Source organism: Ostrea edulis, chromosome 6 (genome assembly GCF_947568905.1).
Source record: "Ostrea edulis chromosome 6, xbOstEdul1.1, whole genome shotgun sequence".
NCBI classification, from domain to species: Eukaryota; Metazoa; Mollusca; class Bivalvia; order Ostreida; family Ostreidae; genus Ostrea; species Ostrea edulis.
Window position 1 is genome coordinate 86,054,920 of NC_079169.1, and position 16,285 is coordinate 86,071,204.

The 16,285-nt window shown below is 36.5% G+C and overlaps 1 protein-coding gene across 2 annotated transcripts in view; it reads right to left on the minus strand.

Annotated features, from left to right (window-relative positions):
- The window catches only part of LOC125648297 (uncharacterized), a 37,969-nt gene that overhangs the window by 13,247 nt on the left and 8,437 nt on the right, over positions 1-16,285 (minus strand). For both annotated transcript variants that reach the window (XM_056142472.1, XM_048875276.2), the window contains one exon: positions 6,960-7,111. In XM_056142472.1, the coding sequence (XP_055998447.1) occupies positions 6,960-6,976 (17 nt within the window). In that variant the 5' untranslated portion in view covers positions 6,977-7,111. The remainder of the gene's footprint in view (positions 1-6,959; positions 7,112-16,285) is intronic.

The window sequence follows — 16,285 nt, forward strand, 5'->3', positions numbered from 1 at the left end:
ATTTCCAGTAGGTAAAGGTGGTCGTAAGTCGTAAGTTCTTTTGTAAAACGCGCCCCAGGTGTTTGTTTTCTTTCTGAATGTTGTTTTCTGGGTCGGAGTGAAAATCTGTTTCAATAAATATGAAAAAGACTGGCGGACTTATCCTCAGGATCTGCGATTCACTAACTTGATACTTTATCCATCGAATTACGATGATAGACAAACAAATCAAATTGACCGAGACAACGTAGTGACATAAAAAGTATAAGTCTTAGGGCGACTTAGGTTCGTACCCGAGTAAGTAGAAAGTATAAGTCTTAGGGCGACTTAGGTTCGTACCCGAGTAAGTAGAGTAAATGCCCAATGTCCTCTCTTACTACCATGTACATGTATGATACTCCAACCAATCACATACATCGTATGAAAACTGACACACGCGCATATATCATTTACTACCAGTGGCGTAGCTTCCATTGAGGCAACCGAGGCAGCTGCCTCGGTAAAAAAAAAAAAAAAACCCCACCTTTTACGTTGTTAAAATGTTGATAGCTTCTGGGGGCTGCCCCCCCCCCCCCCCAGATCCCCTGCCTCGGTAACATTCGAACCCAAGCTACGCCTATGGCTACCACACTAACCCCGTAGAAGGTAGAGTTTAAATAAGAGTCAAACTCTCCGTTCGATTGCAACTTGGGTAACCGAGTTCAAAACTGAATTCGAACGCTCTTGGTGTAATGAGCTACTTTACCTAATAATATGTTTTAAACGAACCCCAGAACTCCCCAAATGTGGGATCGGGTGACTAAGAGGAGTAAGCATTCTCTGTTGAACGGTCACACCCGCTGTGAGTCCTGTATCGGGTAAACGGAATAATCCATAGTGAAAATAGAGACGTTATCTCACCTGGTGTGTTCAGGCGTCATCGTTTTGCCATACACTCTTTTCATTGTATTCTTTATAGGGATTATGATTGGTCACCTTTTCGTCTATAATTGATGTGAATACAAAGTAATAAAAAAACCCACAAAAACTGAAACTCATCCTTTTTAGTCTCTTTGTTGACTTCCAAAATGTTTCACATGTATTAAGACCTCACCAGTTGTGGCTGACGTAACACAAATTTAGTCCTATTCATAGCACGCAGGGTCGTAACAGTGAGGGTTCTTTAACGTGCCAACGCCTGTTACGACACAGGACCTTCTTATTTAATTTCACAACCCATGGTTTTGACTCTAGGATGGGTCCAAATTAGTCATATATTTCAATGTCAATATACCTATTATATTATGTCAAGCCTTTCATCAGTGTATTCAATTCTGAGGGCAGTGAAGTTTTAAGAACACATCTTGTTGTATAATGTTGCTGGACATTAGAATTTATCTTAGATATTCAGAACAGGAATTGTTTTGTAGATTTCATACCCTGGGGAGTTTTGATACTTTTTCACTAGTATTCAGGTGTCCGACAAAGCCTGAGGGCCTCTTGTTGATATACAAATAGAATTGCCAAAGAGAATTTACATAGCGTTTTATGATATATTTTAAATCAGTGTAGTTTTTTTTTATTTAGATCAGTATAGGGAATTTCAAAGTGTATACAATATCATATTGAAGGGCATTTTTGCCGCTTTGTCGAGTAGAAGATAGTGCTAGTTTATACGGAAGCCTATAGATGTCAGGGTATAGAATTACTATTCATGTAACTGCATGGCGGCCGCCACTTAATTTATCTGGCGGCCTCCAGTTCTTCAACTCCCTTCTCTCTCTCTCTCTATCAATATGAAAGGGGTGTAATGCTGTAATCTCCCTCTCCAATACCTAGTACTATGTATGTGACATTCAATTCAAAGCATTATTGTTTGTTGATTGTGCTGTTAATTTAGAAAGTTATCACTGTTCGTTATCTTCACCTTTCATATAAATGATATCAAATGTCGACAGATTCGCGCACTAAAAAAGTTTCATGTGTATTTAATATATCAACGTATCAGGCACGTAAAACCAGGGATCTGACCCATTGGTTTTGATAACGTTCATTTTTAGTTATTTACACATGCTAACTTTGTTATTTTTACATGTAAAATAAGATTAATTGGCCCCCACCCAACTCTTTTGGTGGTAGTAATGATTGGTAAAAATGTAATATAAATGAACTAATGAATTGAAGGACGAACGGAGCCCCCTCCCTCCAGTTTAGGAGTATGAAGTTTGGGCAAGAAATGTTTTAGGTTCCTTTTCTGCTTGTGAACAATTGTAGAAGACAACTTCTCCCACGACTATCCCTACACTTTGAAAAACGATCGATGCTACGTGTCTGTGAAAATAGTTACTCAGCAGTGTGAATGAAATTGTTTTTGAAATTGACAGCCGCCATGTATAGATTAAGTGGTAGCCGCCATGTATAGATTAAGTGGCGGCCGCCATGTATAGATTAAGTGGCAGCCGCCATGTATAGATTAAGTGGCAGCCGCCATGTATAGATTAAGTGGCAGCCGCCATGTATAGATTAAGTGGCGGCCGCCATGTATAGATTAAGTGGTGGCCGTCAGATAAAATACGTGGCGGTCACCAGTTAATTTATATGGCGGCCGTCAATTAATTGATATGGCGGCTGCCAGATAATAAGTGGCCACCGCCAGTTAACTTAAGTGGCGGTCTCCAGATGAAACAAGCATTCTGAGAATATCGCATGACTATACATAGTCCCCTACCGGTTGCAAAAATTACAGTACCACAACAATATTCAAAGTTCATTATGTAGGTAAAAGGAAAAATTGGGGAACCAGACTAGAAATGGTTGGAAATCAACTGCTATTCGAGTAGAGACTAGACCAGGAAAAAAGAAAAAAATATAATTAGGTTTAAGTCTTTAACCAAGTCAATAAGCTGTGACATGTAGGTGATCATGAATAATTTAGCTATATTATTGTATTACTATGCTAGAAGTTTTAATGAGTTTAGTACTGACTTTTATCTACTGAGATAAGAAACTTTGATGTAAACTAACAATTCATGCTATTTTCTAAGTCCAAGGGCCATAACTTAATGAAAAATCAACGGACCAGGCCAAAATTCGAACTTGATCTGTAACTTGTTATGGTAAAGCAATGTACCATATATCAAATGAACATTTTCAAGCACAACCGAAAAAAAGTCCGGAAAACTGATAATTCATGCTATTTTTCTAAGCCCAGGGGCCATAACTAAGTGCAAAATCAATGGACCGAAATGAAATTCGAACTTGGTCTGTAACTTGTTATGGCAAAGCAACGTACCAAATATCAAATAAATATCTGCAAGAACAGAGGAAAAAGTGCGGAAAACTGGACTGACGGACGGACGGAGCGCAAACCTAAAGTCCCCTTCGACTTCGTCGGTAGGGGACTAATAAGTGGCGGCCGCCAATATCTAATATGTATGTTTATTCAGAAACACGATCCTGTTATATCTGTTTACAACATGTGATTCACAAAATACAAATATGTGGCAACAGTGACAATAGCAGATGGTGGTGGATAGACAGTTTTAATATCATCCAAAAAAAATAAAGAAGAATAATTAACAAATACATAAACATATCTAACTATTTCTAATAAATATGTATGGATGATCAATATTCACGTTGCTTATTGACTGCAGACAAGGTGGAGAAACTGAGAATATAGTAAAATGTTTGTCATTTGAAATTTTATATACATTGTACTCAAAAGCAAGTTGAATTGCTTTTGTTTCAGCGGTACGAATTGTTGCTTCATTCGGAAGTTGTTTAGAGAAAACGTCGTTTCTGATTACTGCATCAGTAGCGACTTTATTTTGGTCTTTTGAACCATCTGTATAAATAAAAATTGAAGTTTATTTACTCTTGTTTTATTTCGAATAGTTTTTGCTTTGAAAACAACGGAGTGTGTTTCATATTTATTATATTCAGAAAGTGATGTGGGTACTTTAGATTTTAGCAATTTCCATGGCGGTATTTCAGAACGTGTTGAGGATTTTACAATGTCCGAAGATAAGTTAGAATCGTGTACATACTTGTTTTTTAACTAGTAGATCAATTGATTTCATACAGGTCTTTGTGTGTGTGATATATAAATCTTCAAACTGCGGATGGAAAACGCAGTCAAATACAGGATTGACAGTATTAGATTGTAATTAACTATTTAGATGTATTGTAAGACAAGTTTTATTCTTCGTAGATCGAGAAGTAGCTAGTTTGCCTCAACATACAAACTATCTACAGGAGAGGTTCGAAAATCTCTGGTGCACAGTCGAAGTCCTTGATGGTGGATTGCATCGATAGCTTTAATATACATGCAAGATGAACTTGCCGATCCATATACTATACAGCTGTAATCAAGTTTAGGCCTGATTATACAGCGATACAATTTTTGTGTTTGCAACAACAAAAGCTTTGTTTGAATATTTAGTATGTTCAACGTGATCTCGTTTTCTGCGTTAACTTGGGCATCTTTTCAGTAGTACACGTGATTACATTACATGTAGCAGATATTACGTGAGTTCAGGCACTTATCATCGTTTTTGAAATGAGGGATGACAAACGGAGAAAAAGTTTACTTGATGTGTCCGAATATTCTTAGTTAGCAAGAAAAGAAGTTTTGCCTAATTTCCAGGACAGAAAGATTTCCTTCAGTTACATGAGATCAATCCATCGGTTCAATCTTGCATTTTTCACTACCTCCACTATAAAGGGTCACCAGCATATCAATCAATCTGTGTATGTAAATATAACAAACTTTGTATATGATAATAACGGGATAAGTACGTCAGATGTCAAGAAAGATGGGGGAGGGCTGTCCCGCCTTGCCCCGCCCCTTCCGTTGCTATGTTGCCTGGATATTGTCAGATGCATTTTTTCTGATTATTTACGACATCATTGTATATGCAAGGTGAAGATAACGAACAGTGATCAATCTCATAACTCCTATAAGCAATACAAAATAGATAGCTGGGCAAACACGGACCCCTGAACACACCAGAGGTGGGATCAGGTACCTAGGAGGAGTAAGCATCCCCTGTTGACCGGTCACACCCGCCGTGAGCCCTATTTCTTGATCAGGTAAACGGAGTTATCCGCAGTCAAAATCAGTGTGCTTAACAATCGGTATGAAACACGTCAGACAGCATTTGACCCAATGCGAGGTTGTATTGACGAACTAGATCGTTATAACGACCATAGAATTTGCGAAATGCTGACTTCAATCGAGACTGTTGAAACCCCTGTACCATCAACTTGTATGTACAATGTATATGTAACGATCGGTCGTTACAATGACTTTAAAAAATCTATAAAAAAAAACTGAGTAAGTAGAGGAAATACCCGGTACTATGAAGTAGTTTTGTTCTACCTTCAGCTATCAAACATCAGAAATTTAATCTAACAACTCGCGGGGGTATTTGGTAATAAGGCAGAGTAAGATATTCGCTTGCAACATTCTAAAATTGAATCTTCAAACCAGACAGGGGTTTTTGTATCGGAAATGAATCGTCTTTATCCATCACTAATTTGTATACAAGAGTTGCCCAAGTGAGGAATAATTTTCGTAACTTTTTCTGAAGAGTTTCATTTTTTTTAAAGTTCCGATATCCCGTATTGGAGTACCATCTACCGAGGATCAATTTGATTTTCCGTTTAGAACAGAAATACTTACATGCGGGTTTAGTTATGGAAAATTTAAAACCATTTACATTGCCCAAATTTGGATTTTATTCAGACATAACTGTATTTTTCGCTAATTCAAATCTTTTTAAATTCAAGTCCCACCGTAAAATGGCTGATATATTGCCAAAACGGCGTAAAACCACAATCAATCAATCAATTCAAGTGATCGATATATAGATCTCCATGAATACATGTATAGTTATTAAAAGTACTTCAGCTGGACTGTTTATTTTGATAGTAAAACAAATGATGTAACTGATAAAATATTTGATGTTTTTAACTTTCTCGAACACCGTAACATTAAGAGCAAGGCTATTGTAGTTATTCCCAAGGCTCTCAGCACAATCTACATTTAGTTTATTAAGATCAAATAAGTTAACCAAGCTCAGTTTTCGGACGCTTACTTTATTTTGCATCGAAGTCTTTGAATAATTTTGTCAACTGAAATAAAATATGTATGTCATTTGTCACGTGAATTGTTCATCACGAGTATTCACTATAGCTCGCTACATTATGCAAGGTGAAGATAACGAACAGTGATCAATCTCATAACTCCTAGATAAGCAATACAAAATAGATAGTTGGGCAAACACGGACCCCTGGACACACCAGAGGTGGGATCAGGTGCCTAGGAGGAGTAAGCACTATCTAAATATTTGAAATCCAAAAGTGTATAAAGGTCCTGCATAGTTATTAGTGTCAAAATGTGTGTTTACAAGTCAAAGTGATCTGATATTAAAACGGTAACTAAATATTTTCTTATACCTATCATTTTAGAAATAAATATCTCGTTTGTTTGTAGGATGAAATGATTTGCATAATCAGCAAGAAATTTACATGTATCAATAGTATATTAAACAATGTATTTAATTAAAATCACCTCCCTCCCCACCAACAATCAAAATAGATGCAAAGCAATGGTACATGTAATGATTCCTTTCATAGGCAGTGCATGAGAGAATCGGGTACATAGTAACACAACATTTTCAAACAATTTTCCCTAAGTTTACCTGACTGAAATGTTTATGTAACTAAATTCTAGTAAATCAACTAGTCTAGAGTTATCTGCCCTTTATAATACACTGTACATTGTATATTATTAAGTGTTGAATTGAGAAAAACACGTAATACATTATTATAAATTTTCAAAAACCTTCACTGTTTTTAACAATATATGAGCATATCGTTCCATCAATAGCACATTTGATGGGAACCGATGTACCCATCACTAATAGTAGACGATCAAGGATTTAAGCATTGAAACAAAAAAGGCAAAATAAGTACAAAGATTGTAAAAGACTTACCTGATCACCAAGAGCATTATTAGTGAGAGTCGTACAACCGTCCATTATATACACCCAAGCCACGCCGCCCGCATAAATGATGCAAATTAACTGGTAATCTAGAAACGGCTCCACTGTAACGTTACCTCAAAGGCATATCGTCCCCGCTTTAGCTAAAAGAAAGATTTATAGCTTTTTATTTCGTCAATTGTTCTCGCTGTCAACAACCAAGCACGAAGAGATCGTTGCCTCAACACGGCTTTGATACTCTGCACGTCAAAATCTATTTTAATATAAATGTCTAAATACTATATTGGTTATATCTCTGCATCAAAATGAAATATTTATGTTTCGTTAAACCATTCATCATAATCTTTAGAAGATATATGGTAAAAATTGAAATTTCAATTTGTACTGGAAAAAAAAAGCTGAGCTGTTTTTATATTAATGTTCTGATATTGTGAAAAAAGTGACATATCTTTCTGTAGTATAAATGAAGACCACAAGTCCATTCGGAATTAGATTTGTAATGTAGGAGATATAGAGCAGTTAAGTGGGACCTTAATATCATAATGGCCCCCACAGTCACAGAGAACACTTAAACTATTAGAAAATCACCGTAATATACGTCATGCCATTCAAAGTCATGTTCAGAGTCAACGAAATGTACAGCGGATATCAATGCTCGATTGGGAATATTAAAGCCTTTTAAAATCTACATAAACTTTGGTGTAACATTCGTCATAAAAGATTTACAACTAGTGAATTCCGTTGTGTACGATTCTAGCTTATGGCATCTGATATTGTCCGAGTGTAATCAAATTTTAGTGAATTATTGATAATCATAAAAATCTGGGATTGATTCCAGCAAAGTTACCCCAGATTTAACATACACTGTTGTCATCACCTGGCGTCCGTCTTTGTCGTCGTAATTTTTTCTTCATCACAATTATCAATCTTTATGTAAGGTATACATTTAGTTATGGTAGAAACAACATACCTGCCTTTTATTTTAGATTTTTTTCTTGACAAAACCGGTTGTACTTAACGCCATTTGCTACAAACAAATTGCTTAAAAAAATGACGATAAATCAATTTGTTTTTATAAGTATAATGAATAAAATTTACCGTATTAAGTGTAATTTATTGCCATGCTTTCTAAATTCAAGGGATATAATTGTACGGTTTTTTTAGACACTGCGCAACTTGAACTAACGTATATTGGTCATGGTTGTCGTTCCCTACATTGACTGATTAAAGCCATATTTTGGAGAGCTGTACCATAAATCATAGCGGTTGGAGCCTTATTGTGATTAAATAATTTTGTGAGAGTGCAGTTATGAATTTTGTTGTTTTTGTTTTTAAGCGAATATCAGGTGTAACGACAGGTAGCGCGTGATTTTTCGACGCCAATTTTACGTTTACAGCAGATACATGTACATGGGTTTTAGTCTGAGGATGCTGTCGTATATTTCTAGACCCGTGAAAGAGATTTATAGACAAACTGAATGGCAACAAACCGAGAGCTAAATGTTTTCCTGCACAATTTTGACCGTGCCAGAGTATTTGATAAAAATTGTGGATTGTGTACAAATTAATGATACAAATAAAACAAATTGACAACTTTTTTTTTTGCCCGTGGTCAGTATCTAAATTTTAAACATTTCTTTGTCAGTGTGTAGTTAGCCCCGCTCATGTTTAGACCTCCGCTGACTGCGTCTTGTAAATTATTTATTGCAATACATTGGTTCTATGAGAATACAATGCAATACATGTAACCCAAATTATCAAAATAACTGAGGCCGACTGCAACTTATCTATCACTTTTTACTAAGAATATTTCTGCATATGCATGGGATTTATTACCGATTTCGTTTTTAGCTCAACTGAGCTGAAAGATCAAGTGAGCTTTTCTGATCGCCTGCTGTCCGTCGTCTGTCTGTAAACGTTTCATTTTCGACTACTTCTCTAGAAACACTGGGTCAATTACAACCAAACTTGGCACAAAGCATCCTTGGGTGAAGGGCTTTTCAAGTTTGTTCAAATGAAGGGCCGTGCCCCCTTCAAAGGAGAGATAATTTTTAAAATGCAACAATAGGGTGGGGTCATTTTAAAATCTTCTTATCAAGAACCACTGGACCAGAAGAGCTGAAATTTACATGAACGCATCCTGGCATAGTGCACATTCAAGTATGTTAGAATCATGAACCTTGGTGTTTAGGATGGGACCACAATAGGGGATCAAAGTTTTACATACAAATATATAGGGAAAATCTTTACAAGAACCACTGGGTCATTAAAGTTTACATTTACATGAAAGATTCCTGACATAGTGCAGATTCAAGTTTGTAAAAATCATGGCCCTTGGGGGTAAGTTGGGGCCACAATGAGGATCAAAGCTTTACATGCGAATATATAGGGAAAATCTTTAAATATGGTCCAAGGTGACTCAGGTGAGCGATGTGGTCCAATGGCCTCTTGTTAGCCACTTATCAGAGAAAATTTCTCTCTGATGTATATGCATTTCCCCTAAATGGTTAAAATATAAGTTTTATTTCTTACTTCATTCATAATTCTCTGTTGCAAAATGTTTGGATTTGAAATTAGATACAACCTATCTTGCTGTCTGACGTGTTTCACACTGATTGTTAGGCCGTTCTTGGCACACTGATTTTGACTACGGATAACTCCTTTCATTTACCTGATCAACATATAGAGCTCAAGGCGGGTGCAATAACACCCCCCCCCCCCTTCTTGTTTTTTGAAAATGTCCTGTCATGTGTCGTTCTTTGAGGGCGGAAAATGTTACATTCCCTCTGCATTTTGAAAACATTTTTTTGGTTTCTCCAGAATGTAAGTTGAAGCTTTAAAATAGTTGAAATCAATAGCAATCAAATAATTTACACATCTAAGTCATAAAGGAGTGGATCTATATCAAATTTTTCCATGCAGGAGTTTTGATTGATTGAATATTGTTTTACATCCCTCCCGAGAATATTTCACTCATATGGAGACGTCACCACTGCCGGTGAAGGGCTGCAAAATTTAGGCCTATGCTCGGCGCTTATGACCTTTGAGCAGGGGGTGATCTTTATTGTGCCACACCCGCTGTGACCACGGTTTCTACGGACCGCCCCATTTAGTAGTGGTGTTCCATTCATCGATTATAATCGAAAATCAGTCGATTGTTGTCAAATTCTAGCGCTCGCTTATGAAAATTTTATTCCAATTAATCGGTTTTTAAATTTTTCTTTTTCAACGACTGTAGTTTTTGAAAAATATTCCTGCCGTGACCGAACTATTAATCTAAAAGTTTGTTTATCGTAATGGCGGCACACATGTAAACAAAAGTATCCATACACGGGAAATAAAGCATGTTCGTATGGTCAGATAGATGTAGTTTGATAAGACATCTAAACAAAAGACCATCTATCAACAAACACAATCTTGATACAAAGCTGTGTCTGAATTACGTAAAACCACTTCCAAAGGCTACTGTTACTCTACACGTGCGTACCGTGTTTTCAATTCGTGTTTACAATAAATCTGATTTGTGCTTTTTTTAATAAAATGAATTTCTTTCCTTATATTGCTTTGCTATATTTTAATTAAGCTGGATCGTCGACACATAACCCTAACCCTGACTTGTAACTTTGATATACGGAGATAAAACTGGAGCAAACGATATCCGTTATTGGCGCGTAAACCCTTCTAAAAATTGCATTGACGTTTATATATGTAATTAAAGTAAAAGAATAACAAATACACACAGAAATATTCATTTACACTCTCTCTGCAATAGAAACAACAAATATATACGTGGAAAATATTTGTTTACACTTTTTTAGTAGTTAAATGACTTATGTCCGATTATAATCGATAATTAGTTAGTTAGATAATTAGTTAGTTTAGAAATTCATTTTAAAATTAAGGATTATCTCCCTCATGCATAGCTCTTATCCTTGGACGAATTTGGCTTCACATTTTTGGCATGCTGTTTTTTGGCTATATTTAGCTCTAAAACTTCATAGTTATTTCGGATTTCAAACATTTCGGTTGAGCATCACTAACGAGACATTATTTGTCGATATGCGCATCTGGTGCATCAAAATTGGTACCGTATAAGTTTTACATTATGACCCCTGGGTCGAGGCCTCTGCTGGTGGACTGTTAGTCCCCGAGGGTCTCTAGAGCCCAGTAGCTAAGTACTTCGTTACTATCTTGAAAATACGGATGTATATTTAATTGCTGTTATAAAATTTAGAAATTCATTTCAAAATTAAGGATTACCTCCCTCATGCATAGCTCTTATCCTTGGACGAATTTGGCTCCACTTTTTTGGCACGCTGTTTTTGGCTATATTTAGCTCTAAAACTTCATAGTTATTTCGGATTTCAAACATTTCGGTTGAGCATCACTGAAGAGACATTATTTGTGGAAATGCGCATCTGGTGCATCAAAATTGGTACCGTATAAGTTTTACATTATGACCCCTGGGTCCTAACACACAATCACCGGGTACCGTTTTTGTTTTGTTATATAGTGAGAATGTACACATATGTTTCAAGTCCTATATCAACATATTGTCACAATTACATTAATGAAAGGTGAAGATAACGAACGGTGATCAATCTCATAACTCCTATAAGCAATACAAAATAGAGTTTGGCAAACACGGACCCCCTGGACACACCAGAGGTTAGATCAGGTACCTATGAGGAGTAAGTAAGCATGCATATCCCAACCCCATGTAAATATTTTCTATAAAACTTTTGTAAAAATCGGTAAAATTGAACGTTGTCCCAGTTTCCTCTGTGGAATCGGATGACCTCCCACGGGAGTAAAATTACCTTACTCTGCCTTTTTCGGTCCTTTGTATCTATTAAAATCAGGGCAAATGGGCATTATTCTGTCACACTATTTTAAGGTCAAGTGACAGTTCTTTCACACGTATTAGAAAATAGAATTTTGAGTCATTAGGATAAAACTTTTAAAAGATTGGAGTCTAGCATTAAGCATTGGCTGGGTAAATAATGCTCAGTGACTAGGCTATATAATATCTATAGATTTGTGGTTAATCCTCAATGACTAGCCTATATCATATCTATAAATTTGTGGTGAATCCTCAATGACTAGCCTATATCATATCTATAGATTTGTGGTACTTAATAATCCTCAATGACTAGGCTATATCATATCTATAGATTTGTGGTTAATCCTCAATGACTAGCCTATATCATATCTATAAATTTGTGGTTAATCCTCAATGACTAGCCTATATCATATCTATAGATTTGTGGTTAATCCTCAATGACTAGCCTATATCATATCTTTAGATTTGTGGTACTTAACTTCAGGATAGGGAGGGAGGACAGCGACATAAAAAAATCATCAATAAATTTTTTTCAGACTTACTTAAATTTTTAGAGAAACCTCGATCATGATGGGTTTCTAGTCACACTAGGGAGTTGTGAAAACCAGAGTAAAGATGGGCTAGCATTACAGATGAATTTCCATCTAAAATTCGTAGAATGCAGGGACTGGATATCTTTTAAGTAGTTTTCAGATTGTATGCTTTACTCTCACTGCGATGCTTAACTATAATTTGTCGCAAGTGTAACTTTACTCTAAAGTAAATTTGCCCTCGACAACCGGTACTGTGAATATTTGATTCAAAAAAAGTTTCGATTTATAACAGTTACCACGATTTAATGGGAGGATAGACATAAAAACGTCTCTTGATATTCTTAGTGCGTCAGCAAGTGCCGACATACACCAGGTCAATAATCTTAACGATATCATGAATTGCAAGGAAAATCTTTTCTTTTAAAATGTCCACAAAGGAAATGTTCAGATGTCCAAAAATCCTTACAAAGGCTACAAATGCGGCGACATATCATTTTCAACACTTTAAATGAACACCGCCTGGTGTTTGAAATGCCATGCTGACTATGATTAAGTTAACATTGATTTTCACGCGTTAGTAATGCAGAGAGCGACTTCTCCGTAACTCCTCTCCCTCTTTCTTTGGATTCTCATTTGTATTGGGTTTCCTAATAGGCCTAGGGTTTCATTCAGAGTATTTTGGAAAATACAACGTATTTCAGATGATTTTAGTGCAATGCAGCAAAACCTTAATACCACTTGACATTGTGAATCATTCCTTTAATTCCCACAATCTGTGGTTACTTTGCAATTATACATTTAAGTGTCACGATTTAATATTTCACCTAAAATATATACACTGTACTGCTTTGGTAACCGCAATTTCAATTTAGTATTTACAAACCTGGACGAGATTTGTCAATGATCACTTTACATGTAAAAACAAAAATATTAAAACTAATGGATGTTCCCCGAAATGTATATAGCCTATGACAAATGACTCGCACACTGATCAATAACTGTTGAAATATTGTTGTTTCTTTTTCATGTATAAGGTATGTTGAGTCAACTTGAGTGACGTTGACCTTTACAAAATGACCTTGAGTGACATTTGTCTGAAAGTCATTTCCCTATTATTTATTCGTGTAATAAATGATCAATACCTGCTAAAAAAAAAAACTGGACATAAGGCACTTTTTCCTTACATGTGGTATGTACTCTGAGTAACCTTGATCTTTCCAAAATGACCTTGAGAACTTGGTCCAAAAGATTAATAATTGTTGAACTGAAGTATTTTTTTTCATATATAAGGAATGTTCTGAGTGACAAAATGACCTTCAATGACCTGTGTCTTAAAGCCATTTGCTTATCACTTGTATAATATGATCCATCCCTTTTCAAAACCTGTTGAAATAAAGAACTGTTTACTTATATAAGGTATATGTTCTGAGTGATCTTGACCTCCAAAATGACCTTGGTCCAAACGTCGGTTTCAATGAAAAGTGATCAATTTCTGATGAAAAGTTTAAAAACAAAACCTGTTGAAATAACGAACTTTAAAGTTCTGAGTGACCTTGACCTTTTCAAAACGACCTTGAAAGACATTTAGTTCAGAAGTCAAGTGTTTCAAGGATTTGTCATTAATTTCTAATAAAAGGTCATATATCACCGTGACTATATCCCCGCCCCCAGTAGCATGAAAATGGAAGCATTGTGATTTTATGATTTCATATCAAAATGAATTGAATCCCGTGGGGATCCAGGTTAGAATAGGTCCTCAGTACCCCCTTGCTTGTCGTAAGAGGCGACTAAATGGGGCGGTCCTTCGGATGAGACTGTAAAAACCGAGGTCACGTGTCACAGCAGGTGTGACACGATAAAGATTACTCTCTGCTCAATGGCAATAAGCGCCGAACATAGGCCTAAATTTAGCAGCCCTTCATCGGCAGTGGTGACGTCCCCATATGGGTGAAATATTCTCGAGAGGGACGATAAACAATATTCAATCAAGATGAATTGTTAAATGCCATATGTGCAAGAATTAACACGTTTACCACCTTGCTACAGCTCTCTGGTAAATAAACATCATACAACAGAAAGCTACATATCCCGGCATTATATAACACATCCATTATACCCCCCCCCCCCGCAACAAAGTTGGGGGGTGTATACTGGAATCAGGTTGTCCATCTGTCCGTTTGTCTGTAGTCGCAATTGTTTCCGGGGTCTAAAGTGTTATCCTTTCCACCTACAGTCACCACATCATACATATGGACTACTCATGGGGCGAAGATGTTCCCTATCGATTTTGAGGTCAAAAGGTCAAAGATCAAGTGCACGGGACATCGAAGTAGCAATATGGTTTCCGGGCTCTAAAGCGTTATCCTTTCCACCTACAGTCACCATATCATACATGTGGACTACCCATGGGACGAAGATGTTCCCTATGGAATTTGGGGGTCAAAGGTCAAGCGCACTGGACATCGAAGTAGCAATATGGTTTCCGGGCTCAAAAGCGTTATCCTTTCCACCTACAGTCACTATATCATACATATGGACTACCCATGGGACGAAGATGTTCCTTGTAGAATTTGGGGTTCAAAGGTCAAGCGCACTGGACATCGATGTTGCATTATGGTCTCCAGGCTCTAAAGCGTTACAGTTTCCATATACAGTCACCATATCATACATAAGGACTACCCATGGGACAAAGCTGTTCCTTATCAACTTTGGGGTCAAAAGGTCAAGTGTACTCCTAGAGACTACCCAAGGTTTTGTCATGCCCTTTCTTTTCCTCATTCAGGAAAGCGGTAATTTATGCCTATTAACAACACCCTTTTGGAGATTGGGGTAAGTCGGGGTATTCTTAGTGAGCATTGCTCACAGTATCTCTTGTTTTAAGCTCACGATTCTTGTATTATAGCGTCTCCGTATGAGTGAAAAATTCTCGAGAAGGACGCTACACAAGATAAACTCAGTCAATCAATCGGGTATTATATTTTCATAGTTTTACATTACCGCCTCTAGATTTTAACGTAAGGATTCCTAACCTATATCGCTACTTCACTTGAATCATGACATACAATCGAATATTTATTATAGCGCCACTCTTAAAAACTCTCAGCTTCTATCAAGTTCGCAGTATGTTACAGTCCCTTAAATGTTCTATTACCCGATTGGGGGTTGCAAATACGATCTTTTATCATCTTGCAAAAGCTAGACACATTAAGTGAGCCCTGAGGGCCATTGACACAGACTACTTTCTCGGGTATCCCAGTTCATGTTAACTTACAGGGAACATCTGAATGATCGTCTGGCTGTTATTGTTCTTCAACTTAAAAATAAGGATTGTAATAGTCGATATAGAGCAAGTACCTGTCATTATTTGCTTACATATCTTTGTCTGCTATCTGTCTAAAGAAGTTACAAGGGGATTGACGTCTTTAAAGAGGTGTGGAGTGATGTAATAATAATAAATAGAATTTATATAACGCCTTATATATATATTTTTTACTCTAGGGCGCTTTACAAGGGTAGCGGTGAGGAATGCAACAATAATAAAAAAAACAATTAAATAAAATCAAATGACAGTATGACATAAAATCTTAGATCTATAAAATTATCAAAATAAAACATTATTAAGATCGATGGTTAGAGTTTTATTTTTTGGTAGAACACAATGCTAAGTATCTTACAAGTATTCTAAAATGTTAAGTCAAAAGCTAAAACACTATTGGCATACATGTTCTAGGGAAAATTAATAAATACACATAAAAACAGAATCACACATTGAAAGCAAGACGAAATAGGTCTTCAAATTTCTTTTAAATCAGTCGAGTTTCTTTACATTTCTAAGTCCACATGGTAGACCGTTCCAAAGTGTCGCTGCCGCCTTGTCAAACCTTCTCTCCATAAGCCTTTGTCTTGGTTACAGGGACTGTAACCAGACAGGCTGAATCTCG